We start from the raw sequence: 15,607 nt of genomic DNA, 5'->3' as shown, positions 1-15,607 counted from the left end.
TGAGTGAATGTGAGTGTGAATGTTGTCTGTCTATCTGTGTTGGCCCTGCGATGAGGTGGCGACTTGTCCGCCGTTGGGACAAGCGATAGAAAATGGATGGATGGATGTTTTATGACATGCTCAGTGGCCTTGTGGTTAGAGTGTCCGCCCTGAGATCGGTAGGTCGTGAGTTCAAACCCCGGCCGAGTCATACCAAAGACTATAACAATGGGACCCATTACCTCCCTGCTTGGCACTCAGCATCGCGGGTTGGAATTGGGGGTTAAATCACCAAAAAGATTCCTGAGCGCAGGCACTGCTGCTGCTCACTGCTCCCCTCACCTCCCAGGGGGTGAAAAAGGGGATGGGTCAAATGCAGAGGTTAATTTCACCACACCTAGTGTGTGTGTGCCGATTATTGGTACTTTAACTTTATAATTATTTTATTTTGTGATTTCAATTTTTATCATAAGTATTTTATTTTTGCCTTCTTGTATTTTTCTATAAAAAACTTTGCCCTGTGTACTAATTCTGCTCTAAAAATAAACTTGTCTCGCCGTGCCTTGCCCTACATATTGTTATAAGATTTATTTCCCTTGCCATTGGGCTGTGCGTGTTCCACTGTGTTGAGCTTTTATTGTGAAACGTTCCACCGGAACAGTGTATTTTGAGCTACTGGTGGTCGCTAGGAGGGGGAGGAGCCTCCACAGACAGACTTACGTACCTTCACCACTGCTCCACTTTGCTGCCTCTATGGACACGCATAGGGGAGAAGGGGAAACTGGAGCGTTTTGTTGACGGGAACAGGCGAGCCTCCCCGGGGGCCTGGTGGTGATCTAATTCCGGAATAGTGGACGAACGGCAGCAAACAGGGGCGCCACTGGAGAGAGTTGTGCAGCGGTTAGAGATGTGCGGTCAGGCCGAGATTGCGGCGGTAAGTCCAGCACAGCACAGCCCAGCTCGGCAGCCACTGCGACGCCTTCTTTCTTCACTTGTTTTCCCCCCGCAATATTCCAGCAGGCTAGTAAAGGACAGGAAAAGGCGATAGTAAATTCTACCTGGGACCCTTTGAGGGTCTGAAAACAGGCGCATCATGTCTGGGGACTAGCGACATGCTAGCTCTCATTGGCCTGATTTTTACGCCAGACGTTTCTTGTTACCACCGTGGCTGTGCTGTATGTGTGTATTTGGGTAAAAGAGATATTACCCTCCGTGCCAGATGTTTTTGTTGTTGTTGTTGTTGTTTTAAATCGGTAATTGCATACCTATTTGATGGCAGCTCAGAGCGCGCACCGTCAATATAGGAGAATTAAAAATACACCTAAAAAAGTAAGACTTTTCTAGTGCCTGCTATATCATCTTTTTTAAATGTGATAATTTTCTCATTTGAGTGTTGCTTACACTTTTAAATATCAAATTATAAATATCTTCCCTTAACCAGAAAAAAACACAGCAACACTATGCAACTTGTGGCATGTTAAAAATACTGCGATCACATAAACACTGCAGGATCCAAAACATGCGAAACAACAGTTGCTCTTAATATTTTACACTATTGTAGAGCAACTTATTTACATGGCCAATGTTGGCCTTGGAATGAGACCAAGTGTTTAACAAAGACTTAAAGTAATACGTGCCTTTACATCCTGCATTTATTCAAAAGTCAGCCAACTTTCTTGCCTTTAAAGATGAACATCCCTTAAGTCTGGGAAACTTCAGGTTTTGTTCTGTGAATTTCAAGCATTGCGTTGTTTTGGGGGTGTGTGTGTTTTTGGTATTTGCATTTGTTTTCAATCTGGCTACGTTTATAATTGCAGAAATGTTCATTTGGTTTTTAGATAATTTTTGTGTTTGCTGCGCGGAGACCCTTATTGGACACTGCAAGTATCTCTAGCTGCTCATTAACAAATGCTACTTGAATCTTGCAGGATTGGATTTGACTAATCACCTTGGCCATCGTTGTGTTGTATTTGTTGATGATAGGGCCTGATTTTATCTTGAAGAAAAAGTTAGCATTTGACTTTTGTTCTTTTTGGATCATTTATTTGTCTGCTTTGTATTTTATTGGACGCTGCACTTATCTAAATTTTTTATTAAATACAATACCTTCAAGCGCAAACAATATTATATGGCTAGAAATAACCTGCATAGTTTGAGGGTTGTTTTTAAAATGTTTTATCTAAGCGGTGCGGTATTTATTAAAAATGTACTTACTTTGGCTTAAACTTCAGCTAGTAATGGCACCACCCAATAGCGAGTGTTACCTTAACACTTATTATCTTTACCATTGCTGTGTACCAATCTTCATGAGTATTTACGGTGTATGTTGGGTTTGTCTGAAACACCAGTTACATTTGCATTAACTCTCAGAAAAACCTGACAGGAAATATTTCCTTTTCAAAATGTGAATAGGAGTGACAGCTATCAGACATGCCTTCTGACTTTGTCAACTTGGTTAGCAAAGTATGTACATGTCTGACACATTTGGACACCAAGTGGAATTGTTGTTTCATGGACCTCCCCCTCCTCGTCCTCCTCCTTCTCTTCTCCTGTTGTAGGTATCCCTGTCTAGGCCTGGACTGAGCATATTGTTCTGAGAGGAAACGGATAACAAACAGGGGAAGTGAACATGGCTGGGACCTCGGGTTTCTTTTCCAACGGTCCCGTCCCGTGGATGGACAACGACGCGGAGATGAACAACTTATACCGAGACCTGGAGCTGGGAACTGTGCTTACGCTGTTTTATTCGAAAAAATCCCAAAGGCCAGAGAGGAGGACTTTCCAGGTCAAACTGGAGACAAGGACCATCATTTGGACCCGGGGCACGGACAAAATAGAGGGCGAGAGTAAGTGCCTCACATTTACACTTAACTCTCCATTAATTATTTTGATAAGCTAACGGGGATTTCTTATCATCAAAATCTGCCAAATCCGTAGGTAAGGCCTTTAATTATTGTATTTAGTTTGACAAGTAGTTGTGAAAGATAGGTAAAAGGTGGTGCTACTGTAACCTTGAATTGGACTTTTTACAATACATATGTTTCTGCATCAAAAACTGCATTAGAGAATAACATTTAATTTATTTAAATACTTTAATAAAAAAGTAAAAAGATGTAAGTCCTGTAGCAATCACTGATAAATTATATGTACCTCTCGTCATGGGTTGGTTTATTGTTTACAGTTTTTGATATATCAGCCGGTTGGGTAGATTTTTTTGCATGACTGTTTAAAATTTAGTGAGAATGTGCTGTACTATATCTACAGAATGTCCAGGTCCAAGATCCTAGATGGTTGCCGTTCCCTCATTGATTACACAAATGTTTAGGCCTTGTAATTTTTTTCAAAATACTAATTTCTAGATTTGGTTTGGTGTGTGTCAACTTTGTTGTTGTAGAAGCATACTACCTTTTTCTTAATTGTTTTACATTGAACAAAGAGAGCACAGTCTACCAAGTTAAATTAATTGTGTGTTAAACCTACTGTACCGCGCCAATACAGCTGGTTCTGATTCTGATTTAACACCTGGACATTAACTGCTTAAGTTTTATAGCATTCTGATAAATTTTGCGTGACCGTGTGTGGTACTGTTGTTTACAAATAGGTGAATCATTCCTGACATGTAAGGGCAGTACCGTTAGTGTCTTTCACAGAGAGAATCCGCAAAATTGGTATATCACTATTTGCCAGTGTCGTGCCTGTGAGTGCGTTCATACAGTGAAAATCAAATCATCGGAAGTGTGGCACCCTTTGTGTCAGTCTCTGGTGTGTCGTATACAATAGTTATTGGACTGGGATGCTTTCCATACTAGAGTGCGGGAAAAGCGAGTCTCACTCTCAAGTGTGACCCATGTTTCGGCTTTCTGTTATTCCTTTTCACACAGACGCCATCCTGTCTGTTACAATACTCTGTTACCCTGTTTCTACTTATGAAGCTGGCAAATTCAAGGGTCGTTCCCCATGCTTTTGTCAGTAGGGATGAGCAATGAACAACATTTACATGTGCCAAATTGGTACTATTTTACAATGCCTGAACGGGTAGTAAGAAAATTGAAAACACAATTTTTGTTTTGTGTAGAGTGCGGTGGTGAAACATGTGTGCGGTGTTAGACCTGAGCACTGCTGTTGGTGTGTCAATGACTCTGTGCCTCTGTCAGGATGCTACATCACTTACAAGACGTTGCTTGCACAATATTACCTTCAAACACTTATAGCAGGTGACTGAGTCTGCATTCATTTCGCACCAAACATAGGCTCTATTTGATTGGTTTGGATTAATCGACCAATCGGATAAAATACAATGCATCACTGCGTATTTTGGGTAAAATAGTTTAAATAAACTGATTTTCTGCTCGCCATAACCTTTGATATGTGTTTCTAATTAGGGCTGGGCGATGCATCAAATATACTCGATGTATCGCGGGTTTGTCTCTGTGCCATGTAGAAAATGACTATTTCGTGAGTATACGTTCTCACACAGTTGCTTTGAGCTGCGGGCATTACACAGCAGGCTTTTATCACTCTTTCTTGTCTCTCCTTCTCCCAGAAAGATAAAACAAGCGCACCTTGTTACATACGTCACATACTGTCGCGCATGCAATGTAGGGCTCGGCGATATATCGAGTTTGTAAGACATATCGATATATTTTTAAACAAGATATGAATTAAGAAAATATCGTAATATCAATATGATTTATTTTACGTTAAAATTACCAAACGCTGCTTATTTGTTGTGTTCCTTGTTCTACCCCGCTCTTTTCCACGGGCTACTAAAGCCCTCCCCTTCCTCCTTCCAAGACGTGCTTGCACGTATAAGAACATCCATGATTGGTTGGTTGTTTACTATGATGAGTCACGATTGGTTGAGATTAGGCCAATCAAAGGCAACATAGGACGGGTCATCGGACCAGGAAGGGAAATCACAATAGACATCCCAAATGACGACGAGAGAGTTGTAGAAGAGAAGAGGGAATTTTCAAGCAGGCGATATATATATTAAGAAAACTAGTGGAAGATGGCTGAGTGATTGTCTTCCTTAGATTATTATTTTAGCAATGTAGACGACGTCCAGGAAACCCACAATGTGTCTATTTGGCCACTTTTGGACAAATGTATGCGTCTAGATAAAACATTAATTTCAGTTGTTTACCATGTAAGCCCAAATCGAAACTGGAAGAGGTGGAATACACATTTAAGAACACACATGATTGTGGCAGACATGTGATTACTTTTATCTAAATGCTACATTTAATTTTCATTGGTGTTTTACAACAAGACAGTAGCTGACATTTTCTTCATTAGTTCCACTCTTTATATTTCAACATTGAATAGTTGAATCATTTTGAAACAAACAACAAGATCATAGTCGCACAATTAAGTCAAGTCACTTACTTGGCGGTGACCACAGACATGTGGTCTAGTAGGACCACAGAACCGTACATGTGTGACAGTCCATTACATCGTCGACTGAGAATTAAAAAGTGCCTATCTGCAAATTAATTTTTTATCTGAGTTTGATACATTTTGTATTATATGCACAGCTATGTTATTTATTTTACATAGAAAACATATTTTTCTATTTTATTTGTTATGTAATTCTGTGCTACTTAAACAGTTTCTTTTCTGTGCTGTTAATACCCATCTTGACTAACTAGGTTAATAAAAGTACCACTGACTGTTTACAGTACAGTTGTCATTCACTTAAATTTCAGTGAATTTCGCTCAAAAATGAATATCTATATAAATATTTTCACCGGAAAATATATCAAGATATATATATAGAATATCAAGTTTAAGTAAAAATATATCGAGATATACTTTTTCGTCCATTTTGCCCAGCCCTATATCTAATATATGCACACATCATCAACATTTTTAACATAACATAATAAACCCTATTCTCCGCTGTTTGCTGCCACAATGATCACGGCCTTCACAAACCACCTTTCTCATGTGCGCTCTATTGCAGTGGCCAAGTAACAGAATATACATTGAAGCTTTTTTAAATCTAATTAAGCAGTTTAATTGAAAGCACTAGTGAAATTATGGAACCGAGTTTCGGTACCCATTTCTACCCGTCTGTGATGAATGTAGAGCCTCGACCTGGAAAAAAGGCAGAAAATTCCCAACTTTAATAGGGTGTTTGAAAGGGGCTTGTGTTGACAGAACCCTTCCTGGAATATATTTGCATTTTCATGGCGTCTGTGAGAGTGGATACAGAAATCTACACTATCAGGAAGAGGAAATGGTTTGCGCTCATTGCAACGTAATAGTACTTCTTGTTGAGGGTACGCATTCCTTTACGGATCCATTTATTGGTGAGTCTACCTACTCGTGTAGCAGGATGCCTTGTGCACAGCTGTGCTCTGCTCCGGATGCAACACACTCTCACGCACATAAAAAAAAAAGAGAAGAGAGAGAGGCATACCTTTTTGTTTTTTTTCACAATAGTATCATATTCTCTCCAAGCAAAGGTCGTATACATGGCTGCAATTTGATACTCCTGGAGAGGTGATATATTTCCAGATACCTAATTTGTGTACAGAAATAGTGTATGGATGGAAGTGCAGGGAATCATTACTGTCTGGCTCTGGATTTAGATTTGGTTTATACATTTTTTCACTCTTAATTGATTTCCTTTTTGTGATCTCATTGTTCGCCTAAATAACTTTCATATTGAAGCAACAAACAGTGACAGGACACAAGTCAACCTCTTGCTTGGATTTCAAAACAATGTATTTTCTTTAAATCAGTTGACAACTTTTGACAATATTCTTCATCCTTTTTTTGGTTGGGAAGTGCATGTTGACACTGTTTAGGTGTGCTTATCCTTCTGGCATGATTCTGTACTACTCACGCAACACACGCCTAACTAGACCTGTTGGTTAGCACAACCGTGACAGACAATTCTCAAAATAGCTGACAGATGGACACACTTTGTCACACATTTTTTTAGTGAGTTAGGTGCAACGTCACAGATACATTACTTTATAACTGTAAAAGCGGATGCAGGAAATCTTATCTGCATGTTTATTTATTTGTATTATTCATCATTCGGTTAATTCGTTTTTTTGTCCAAGTGATGAAAGTTGGCAGTCATATTTATTTAGGAATCCCGTACATGATAAATGTAACTTCCGTTAGTGACTGTGGCTTGCTTTCAGAGGAATCACACGCTCAACTTGTTTGACACTGTCATCATTCTGACCAGCTTTTTTTTCTAAGGATGCATATTTTTTTTATATTTGCGCCTTAGGTATGTGATGTCATTCCAGCCATGCACATTTTAGCCAAGTGGTGGGACTGAAAATTAAGGGAACAGGTAGTACCGAGGTTGTGTATGGAAACACCTAAGATTCCTTTAAAAATGTGTTTAACAATGTGTAGAAATGCCCTTGTGAAATGTGTGGAAATGCCCTTGTGAATGACAGTAATTTGTTATTATCTGCTAACCCTTGCCCTCCAAGCAACAGCCTGGATTAGCTGAAGTGCAAGTAGACGCTGCACTGAAACAGGAGATGTTATGTACGTAGTTTTCTTGGCACAATTGTTAAATAATCATTAAAGTTATGCACAACTTTATAAAATGACTTACTTTGTGTAATGTTGCGCTGTTTTGATTCTACTGCTTGAAAAATGCTCATGGGCTCAGGACAAAAGGAAGTACCTGGCAATAATACATGCTCTTAGAGCCTGTTTACTACATTGGGTGAAAATGTATTATCTCCTTCACTTGTTGGTTCTACTTTTGAAGGGAAACTGCACTTTTTGGGGGAATTTTACCAATCATTTACAATTGAAATGTAAGACAAGAACACACGTTGTTCTCTTTAGTGTGCATCTTAAATAGGTAAAAACGCTAGTACGAGACAGCTAACAATGTAGCTAATGGGATCATACTTGCCAACCCTCCCGATTTTCCCGGGAGACTCCCGAATTTCAGTGCCCCTCCCGAAAATCTCCCAGGGCAACCATTCTCCCGAATTTCTCCCGATTTCCACCCGGACAACAATATTGGGGGTGTGTCTTAAAGGCACTGCCTTTAGCGTCCTCTCTCACCTGAAAAGGAGACTATTATATATGTCTCCGTTATCCATAGGTTTATCTACAACCCATAAAGTAGGCAGGCACAGAGCTATTTCTCAGCGTGTGTTTATTCCAGCCGGCACGTTAATACACAGACACACAGCATCCGGATTCCCATCATGCATTGCTTCAAAACTACGGCAAGTAGTAATGTCCAAAAACATAACAGAGACGAAGCAGAAGAACGAAGAAGAGACATGGCGATGACGAGTAAGAAGAAGAAGTACGCAGGGATGATGTTTGATAAGGAATTATGGAGTCCGAGCCTATTATCGAATCCTCTTATCGAACAGATTCCTTATCGATTCTCTTATCGAGTCCAGATAGGTTGTTGTATATGGAAAAAAACCCACAATATTTGGTTTAACAAAAGCTCACTTTTATTATATAATAAAAAAATAAAATCTAATAAATAAATAAATATTGACTGTTACCCACCTAAAAAAATAAAATAAAATAAATAAATATTGACTGTTGTTACCCAAAGTATATTAAGTGGGATTTTTCAGAAAAACAAATATATACAGTAACACAAAAACAACCTGTCTCTGTGATCACTATAGGTGTATAAATAATAACATAGTAAATAAAATCAGTCCCTTGGGCACAAAACTGAAAATAATACAGCTCTCCAAAAAGTGCACTTCTGCTGCTATTTGACATAACTGTTTGTTATGATGCTTTGACATTTTTGCACTTTATTTCTTTATTGAAAGAAAATTCTATGAAGAGAAAAGTTCTTTGCAAATGTGGTTACAATGCTAAAAAATGAAAAGTTAAAGCTAAAAAAAGAAATACACTTTATTGAGTTAACATTATTTCTTTATAGGGGGAAAATGTTATGAGCTAGAGAATATAACAACTACACTACCCAGCATGCAACGGGAGTTACGAGCATGCGCGGTAGCCCCGAAAAGTGTTGCATGTCGTCACCCGTGAACGTAAACGTCAAGAACTCAGCCAACACGCCTCGTCTGCATTATTTATAATTAGACAGACAACACATCTACAGTGTGATTTTGTTTTGTTTACAAGGAAAGAAAAACAAAAGTTAAAAAAGGGAGATGTCATATATGTATGTGCTGCGGTTGTTTTAAGAACGTTGCGACAGCTGCCGTAAAGGAGGTGCGTTGCTAGCCTGGTTGCTATGTTTCCGGTTGGTCGTAAAAGTCTTCGTCATGTGTTTTACCCTGCTAAAATCTCTCAGTGAAGTTATTCGATGGATTATAGCTTTTGTTTTGAACTTTATTACACCTTGGAGCGCTTTTTCCCGTCCATTTTTTTCCTGCTTTCCCTATCTGCGCCTAATGACTGAGCTACGTGACATCATTTCTTGTGATGTCACACGGAGCATTTCTGGTCGGGACGGGATTCGTTCCGAGGGATTCGAATAAAGAATCAACTCTTTTCCTTTACTATAGTGGTCTCGATAACGGGTACCGGTTCTCAAAAAGGGATTTGAGTCCGAGGACTCGGTTCTTTTCTTATCAAACAACCGGGAAAACCGGTTTCGAGTATCATCCCTACTTGCAAGTTCCAAAATGATTGGAAAAAATAATTTCAGGTTATCCAGGACAGCTCGAAGGTGAAGGGGTATCCTGCCTGCAAAATTTGTAGATCAGACTTCTCCATTGAACGGATATACTCATTCATGAACGGATTATTTATATATATATATATATATATATATATATATATATATATATATATATATATATATATATATATATATATATATATATATATATATATATATATATATACCGTATTTTTCGGACTATAAGTCGCTCCGGAGTATACGTCGCACCGGCCAAAAATGCACAATAAAGTTAAGTTAAAAAGTTAAAGTACCAATGATTGTCACACACACTAGGTGCGGCGAAATTATTCTCTGCATTTGACCCATCACCCTTGATCACCCCCTGGGAGGTGAGGGGAGCAGTGGACAAATAACCAACTGAGAACGTGCCTGGTATGTTAACGCAACACATCATGGCAACAAGAGTCATTCAAATACCTATAACATATAGAACATGCTATACCAGGGGTGGGCAATTAATTTTTACCGGGGGCTGCATGAGCAACCCGAGCACTGCTGGAGGGCCACATCGACAATATTTCAATTAAATGTTGCTCAATATTATTTTTGATATACCGTAAGATAAATAATAATAATAATAATAATTTCATTTAACCTAAGTTAACTTTATACAAAAGCAGATTGCTTTTGATGGTTTTATTTTTAACACTGTCTTACACTACACTTCCTGATGTATAATACAAAGCAAAAATGTCAATTTCTGCACAGGGTTAATTTAAAGCTTATCCTGCATCCAGATTTGGACAGCCATCTGTTGTCACACCTGCCAGCTTGTCCCATTTCAGTCATAACATGTCCAAACACGCATTAACCTATGTGAACAAGTCATTACCTGTGGTTGTCTCTTTAATTGACTGCATGGCTGCCAGCTACTCCGTGATTTGAAAGTCTGCAGTTATCCCACGTAAGAAAATGAGCAGCTGGGCGGTGTTACGTACATCGCAGCTCTCATCCAAAGCCAGCGAAAAACAGTCAAAGTTGGCCGTTCTGTTCTTCAGCTGAAGCTCCAACTTTCCAGGCATATCAGCGCAACAGAGTCCAATAAGCACTCCTTGATAAACTCTCCGTCAGAAAACGCCTTACTTTTTCTGGCGATTTTGTGAGAAATGACGAAACTTGTCCTGACAGCTGCATCTCTGGGGGTGTGAAATATGGCAAAAAGTACTTGTTGGGTTTGTAGTTTTACCATCAACGCATCAGCCTCCCTTGCGCGCGCTCCATCAGACAGATTCCGGTATTTTCCTCGTGCTTCGTTGTGTAGTGGCGATTCAAATTATATTCTTTAAACACAGCAACCTGTGTACCACAAATTAAGAACAAGGCTTTACCTTTAATTTCTTTAAAGAATTACTTGGCAGTCCATGTCTTGTTGGAAACACGCCATTCGTCATCAACTTTTCTCTTTTTAGCGTGAACTGACATTTCGGTGGTAACTAGGCATTACTTGTCGCTGTGCACCTTCACTCACAGGTTACACCCGGACATACGTCCATAAATAACAATTTTCAAAATAAAAGCAGCACAGTTGTATTGCACGCACGACATGGATGTTTTTTAAAATTAATTTTGTAATTTGTGATTGCCGCTGTTCACATTCACTCACAATCACACACGCGCATACGTCCACACAGAAGTAATACAAATAACGCTTTTCAAAACCAATGCAGCACCGTTGTATTGCACACTCGACATAGATAGTTTTTTAAATTTATTTTGTAATTTATGACTGTGTTGGCCCTGTGATGAGGTGGCGACTTGTCCAGGGTGTACCCCGCCTTTCGCCCGATTGTAGCTGAGCTAGGCTCCAGCGCCCCCCGCGACCCCAAAGGGAATAAGCGGTAGAAAATGGATGGATGATTGGCCTCACGCGGGCCGGACAGGGACGCACAAAGGGCCGGATGTGGCCCGCGGGCCGCCGAATGCCCAGGTCTGTGCTATACGTTTACCAAACAATCTGTCACTCCCGATCGCTAAATCCGATGAAATCTTCCTCCCCGGTGTCGCCTCTGGTATGTCCTTTCTTTCTGCTGCTCGATTGCCGTTCTCTGCTGCATATTTCACTACGCCCAGTTTGTAATCTGCAGTATATGATTTCCTTTTCGGTGCCATTTTAGTTCAGCCCTTCTCAGTTTTTATAAGTTACCGCCAATTTTGATGTGATCCATTTTAATAGCTACGGCAGTAGCATATAGCAGTTAGCAACCCATGGCCCACAATGCACTTCTGCCATGACCCTCCCCCGCCGAATTCTTATTGGTTGACGTGTGAGTGACGATTGCTGCCATTTGCTTAGTCTCTTATGCGAATGAGAGAAATAATATTATTTGATATTTTACGGTAATGTGTTAATTATTTCACACATAAGTCGCTCTGGAGTATATGTTGCACCCACGGCCAAACTATGAAAAAAACTGCGATTTATAATCCAAAAAATACGATATATATATATATATATATATTAGGGCTGCAACTAACGATTAATTTAATAATTGATTAATCTGTCGATTATTGCTTCGATTAATCGATTAATAATCGGATAAAAGAGACAAACTACATTTCTATCCTTTCCAGTATTTTATTGGAAAAAAACAGCATACTGGCACCATACTTATTTTGATTATTGTTTCTCAGCTGTTTGTAAATGTTGCAGTTTATAAATAAAGATTTATTTAAAAAAAAAAAAAAATTATAATTTTTTTTTTTTTTTAAAAGCCTATGCGCATAGCATAGATCCAACGAATCGATGACTAAATTAATCGCCAACTATTTTTATAATCGATTTTAATCGATTTAATCGATTAAAAGAGACAAACTACATTTCTATCCTTTCCAGTATTTTATTGGAAAAAAACAGCATACTGGCACCATACTTATTTTGATTATTGTTTCTCAGCTGTTTGTAAATGTTGCAGTTTATAAATAAAGATTTATTTATTTAAAAAAAAAATTATAATTTTTTTTTTTTAAAAGCCTATGCGCATAGCATAGATCCAACGAATCGATGACTAAATTAATCGCCAACTATTTTTATAATCGATTTTAATCGATTTAATCGATTAGTTGTTGCAGCCCTTATATATATATATATATATATATATATATATATATATATATATATATATATATATATATATATATATATATATATATATATATATATATATATATATATATATATATATATATATATATATAAGAAATACTTGAAAATATATATATATATATAAGAAATACTTGAAAATATATACACACCCAGCCCCCCCCATCTCCCGAATTCGGAGGTCTCAAGGTTGGCAAGTATGAATGGGATTCATCTATTCTGCCTAAAAAACCCTCTAAAAACATCCAAAAACCACCAACGATATGCCTTGGCCTGTATATTAACAAAGTATTAGAGACATTGTTATTGTACTAGCTAACACAGAGGCTGTATTTTTATTAACACAGCGCCTTGATCAAAGAGGTAACTCTACCTCTTGACCTACTGAGCTGCTGCTGCAGCTCCTATTATTAGTAGCAGGACCGAGTTTATTTTCTTATGCTCCTCTGGAAGGACAGAATAAACTCTATGTGGTTCGATTAATTACAACTTCCCTTATCACATGATTACGGGCAGACTCGCGAGATCTCGTAAAAGTCAGAATGGTGGTGGGGATTGCGAGACTGTGGATGGCTGTGCTGTTCTCTGATGGTTTTGTACAGCAACTGTTCAGCATCTAATGGAAATCCGGGGTGAGGATTATGATGAATTCATCATCTAAACGGTTTAACGCAAGTGCTCAAAGATATAAACATCCCATCAGTTGGCATCCCAGTTGGAGCGGACATTGTACAGTAACTGGTTGTTTTATAATGTCCGTAGTTTGTATTTCTTGTTTAACACTTAGCAATACCGCTACATGATGCTTGGTGTTTCACTAGAGTTGGATTGGCCTAGTACCCAGCTTGTAAAAACTGTAGTTCACCATCGTTATATTCAGGCTAAAAAAAATAAGGTTGTGGATCATTTATCCTTAAGTAGTTCTCATGAAGTCTGTCATGATTAGTGGTAGTTAGTTGTTGATGGAAATGGTGAACTTTGTGATGACCTCTGTGAAATCAATTGCCCAAAAATAAAAGTTCTGGCAATGCTTAAAATTACCAAAATATGTAAATATTATGAATATGCTTGTTAATTCATTACATACATACTTATAGAATGTTTATAGAACATTGATGGATGTCTTTTTAGAGGGCTTTATAGGCGGGACAGATTAAAACCTCATTGCCTACATAGTTTGCTGCCTCTTGCTAGCAGTTTTTCAGTAGTTAGAATGCACAAAAAAAGAGAATGACACGTGCTCCTGTCTCATATAGAAGCACTGTCTCACTCTGGGCAGAAGAAATATTAAATATTGTTCTGGCTTCTTAAGATCCATATTTTCTTTTGAGTGTCTAAAAATTTGATCTTATTCCGTTTTAATTTGTAAAAGTATTTTAATGATAAAGAAAAAACAGTTGTTGGGGTGCTTTACTTCCAGTTAATGTTGTGCTTCTCAATTATTTTCTGATACGCCCCCCCTAGGGAGAAGAAAACATTTAGCTCAGCCGTGACTATAAGTAGTATAATTTCTCTATAAAATTGTTGTAAGTACAACTCTGCATAACATTGTATCCTTATTAACGTTAAAGAAAAAATAAAGAAATGTAGGTCATCCTACATTGTAATAACTTTATTAAAAATTTTTTTAGTTTGTAACAGAAAAGGTTTAAAGTCCATCAATTTGCTTGAAAAAAAAAAACTATTACATCTATTTAAACTGTAAACATTGTTTGACCGACTTGAACCAATTGATAATGAAAAATGTAAGTAAATAAAGTAAATAAATAATAATACATTCAATTTTTTCAGCAAATTAACTCAGCAGCTTAATATATAAAACACTCTAATGTACAAAAAAATTAATTAAACATTTTGTGCTGAGTTTTTTTTATTTTGTTATTAAAATGCGGAAGTCAGATTAATGGCAACAATGAGCACATTTTGTGGTGCACAGCTTTTCAAAGCGGGGTTTGAAGCATGATACTGCATGGTACTGATAAAGCATGTTCCCCGGGGTCACACGCGCACTCCCTGGCATTGCACTGCACCCTCCCAGGGGATCCGCCCCATTATTTGAGAAAGACTGAGTTAATGTGACAAGTTTACTTCCTATTGTCATTATTCCTTTAGGTATAGATCGATTACTTTGTGCTAAGAGAGCACAGCCTGTAGATCAGTCGTTCTTAACCTTGTTGGAGGTACCGAACCCCACCAGTTTCATATGCGCATTCACCGAACCCTTTTTTAGTGAAAAATAAAATGTTTGTTTTTTCAAATTCAAGACAAAGTTATATATTTTTGGTAACACTTTAGTATGGGGAACATATTCTAAGTAACAAAGACTTCTCCGGCTTCCTCCCACCTCCAAAGACATGCACCTGGGGATAGGTTGATTGGCAACACTAAATTGGCCCTAGCGTGTGAATGTGAGTGTGAATGTTGTCTGGCTATCTGTGTTGGACCTGTGATGAGGTGGCGACTTGTCCAGGGTGTACCCCGCCTTCCGTCCGATTGTAGCTGAGATAGGCTCCGCCGCCCCCCGCCGCCCCGAAGGGAATAAGCGGTAGAAAATGGATGGATGGATGGACACTAGGGGAACATATTCTAAGTAATAAAGACTTAATTCAGAGTTTTTTGGTTAGGGTCAGGGTTAGAGGGTTAGGGTTATAATTAGGCCATGCCGAATAAGGCATTAATAAGTACTTAATAATGACTAGTTAAGAGCCAATATGTTACTAATTTGCATGTTAATAAGCAACTAATTAATGAATATGTTCCCCATACTAAAGTGTTACCATGTTTTTTTACTGGTGCATAAAATGAACCGTGCATGAACATCACCTTGTTCAAACAACAAAACCAAC

At 38.3% G+C, this 15,607-nt stretch overlaps 1 protein-coding gene across 2 annotated transcripts in view; it reads left to right on the top strand.

The window, feature by feature from the left end:
* Positions 1-659: 659 nt before the first annotated feature.
* Positions 660-15,607, top strand: part of LOC133653917 (1-phosphatidylinositol 4,5-bisphosphate phosphodiesterase gamma-1-like) — a 38,834-nt gene continuing 23,886 nt past the window's right edge. For both annotated transcript variants that reach the window (XM_062053753.1, XM_062053752.1), the window contains exons 1-2: positions 660-913; positions 2,538-2,825. In XM_062053753.1, coding sequence (XP_061909737.1) covers positions 2,609-2,825 — 217 coding nt within the window. In that variant the 5' untranslated portion in view covers positions 660-913; positions 2,538-2,608. The remainder of the gene's footprint in view (positions 914-2,537; positions 2,826-15,607) is intronic.

The sequence above is a fragment of the Entelurus aequoreus genome, linkage group LG07, assembly GCF_033978785.1.
Source record: "Entelurus aequoreus isolate RoL-2023_Sb linkage group LG07, RoL_Eaeq_v1.1, whole genome shotgun sequence".
NCBI lineage: Eukaryota > Metazoa > Chordata > Actinopteri > Syngnathiformes > Syngnathidae > Entelurus > Entelurus aequoreus.
This window is presented reverse-complemented; position numbering and strand designations above follow the sequence as displayed.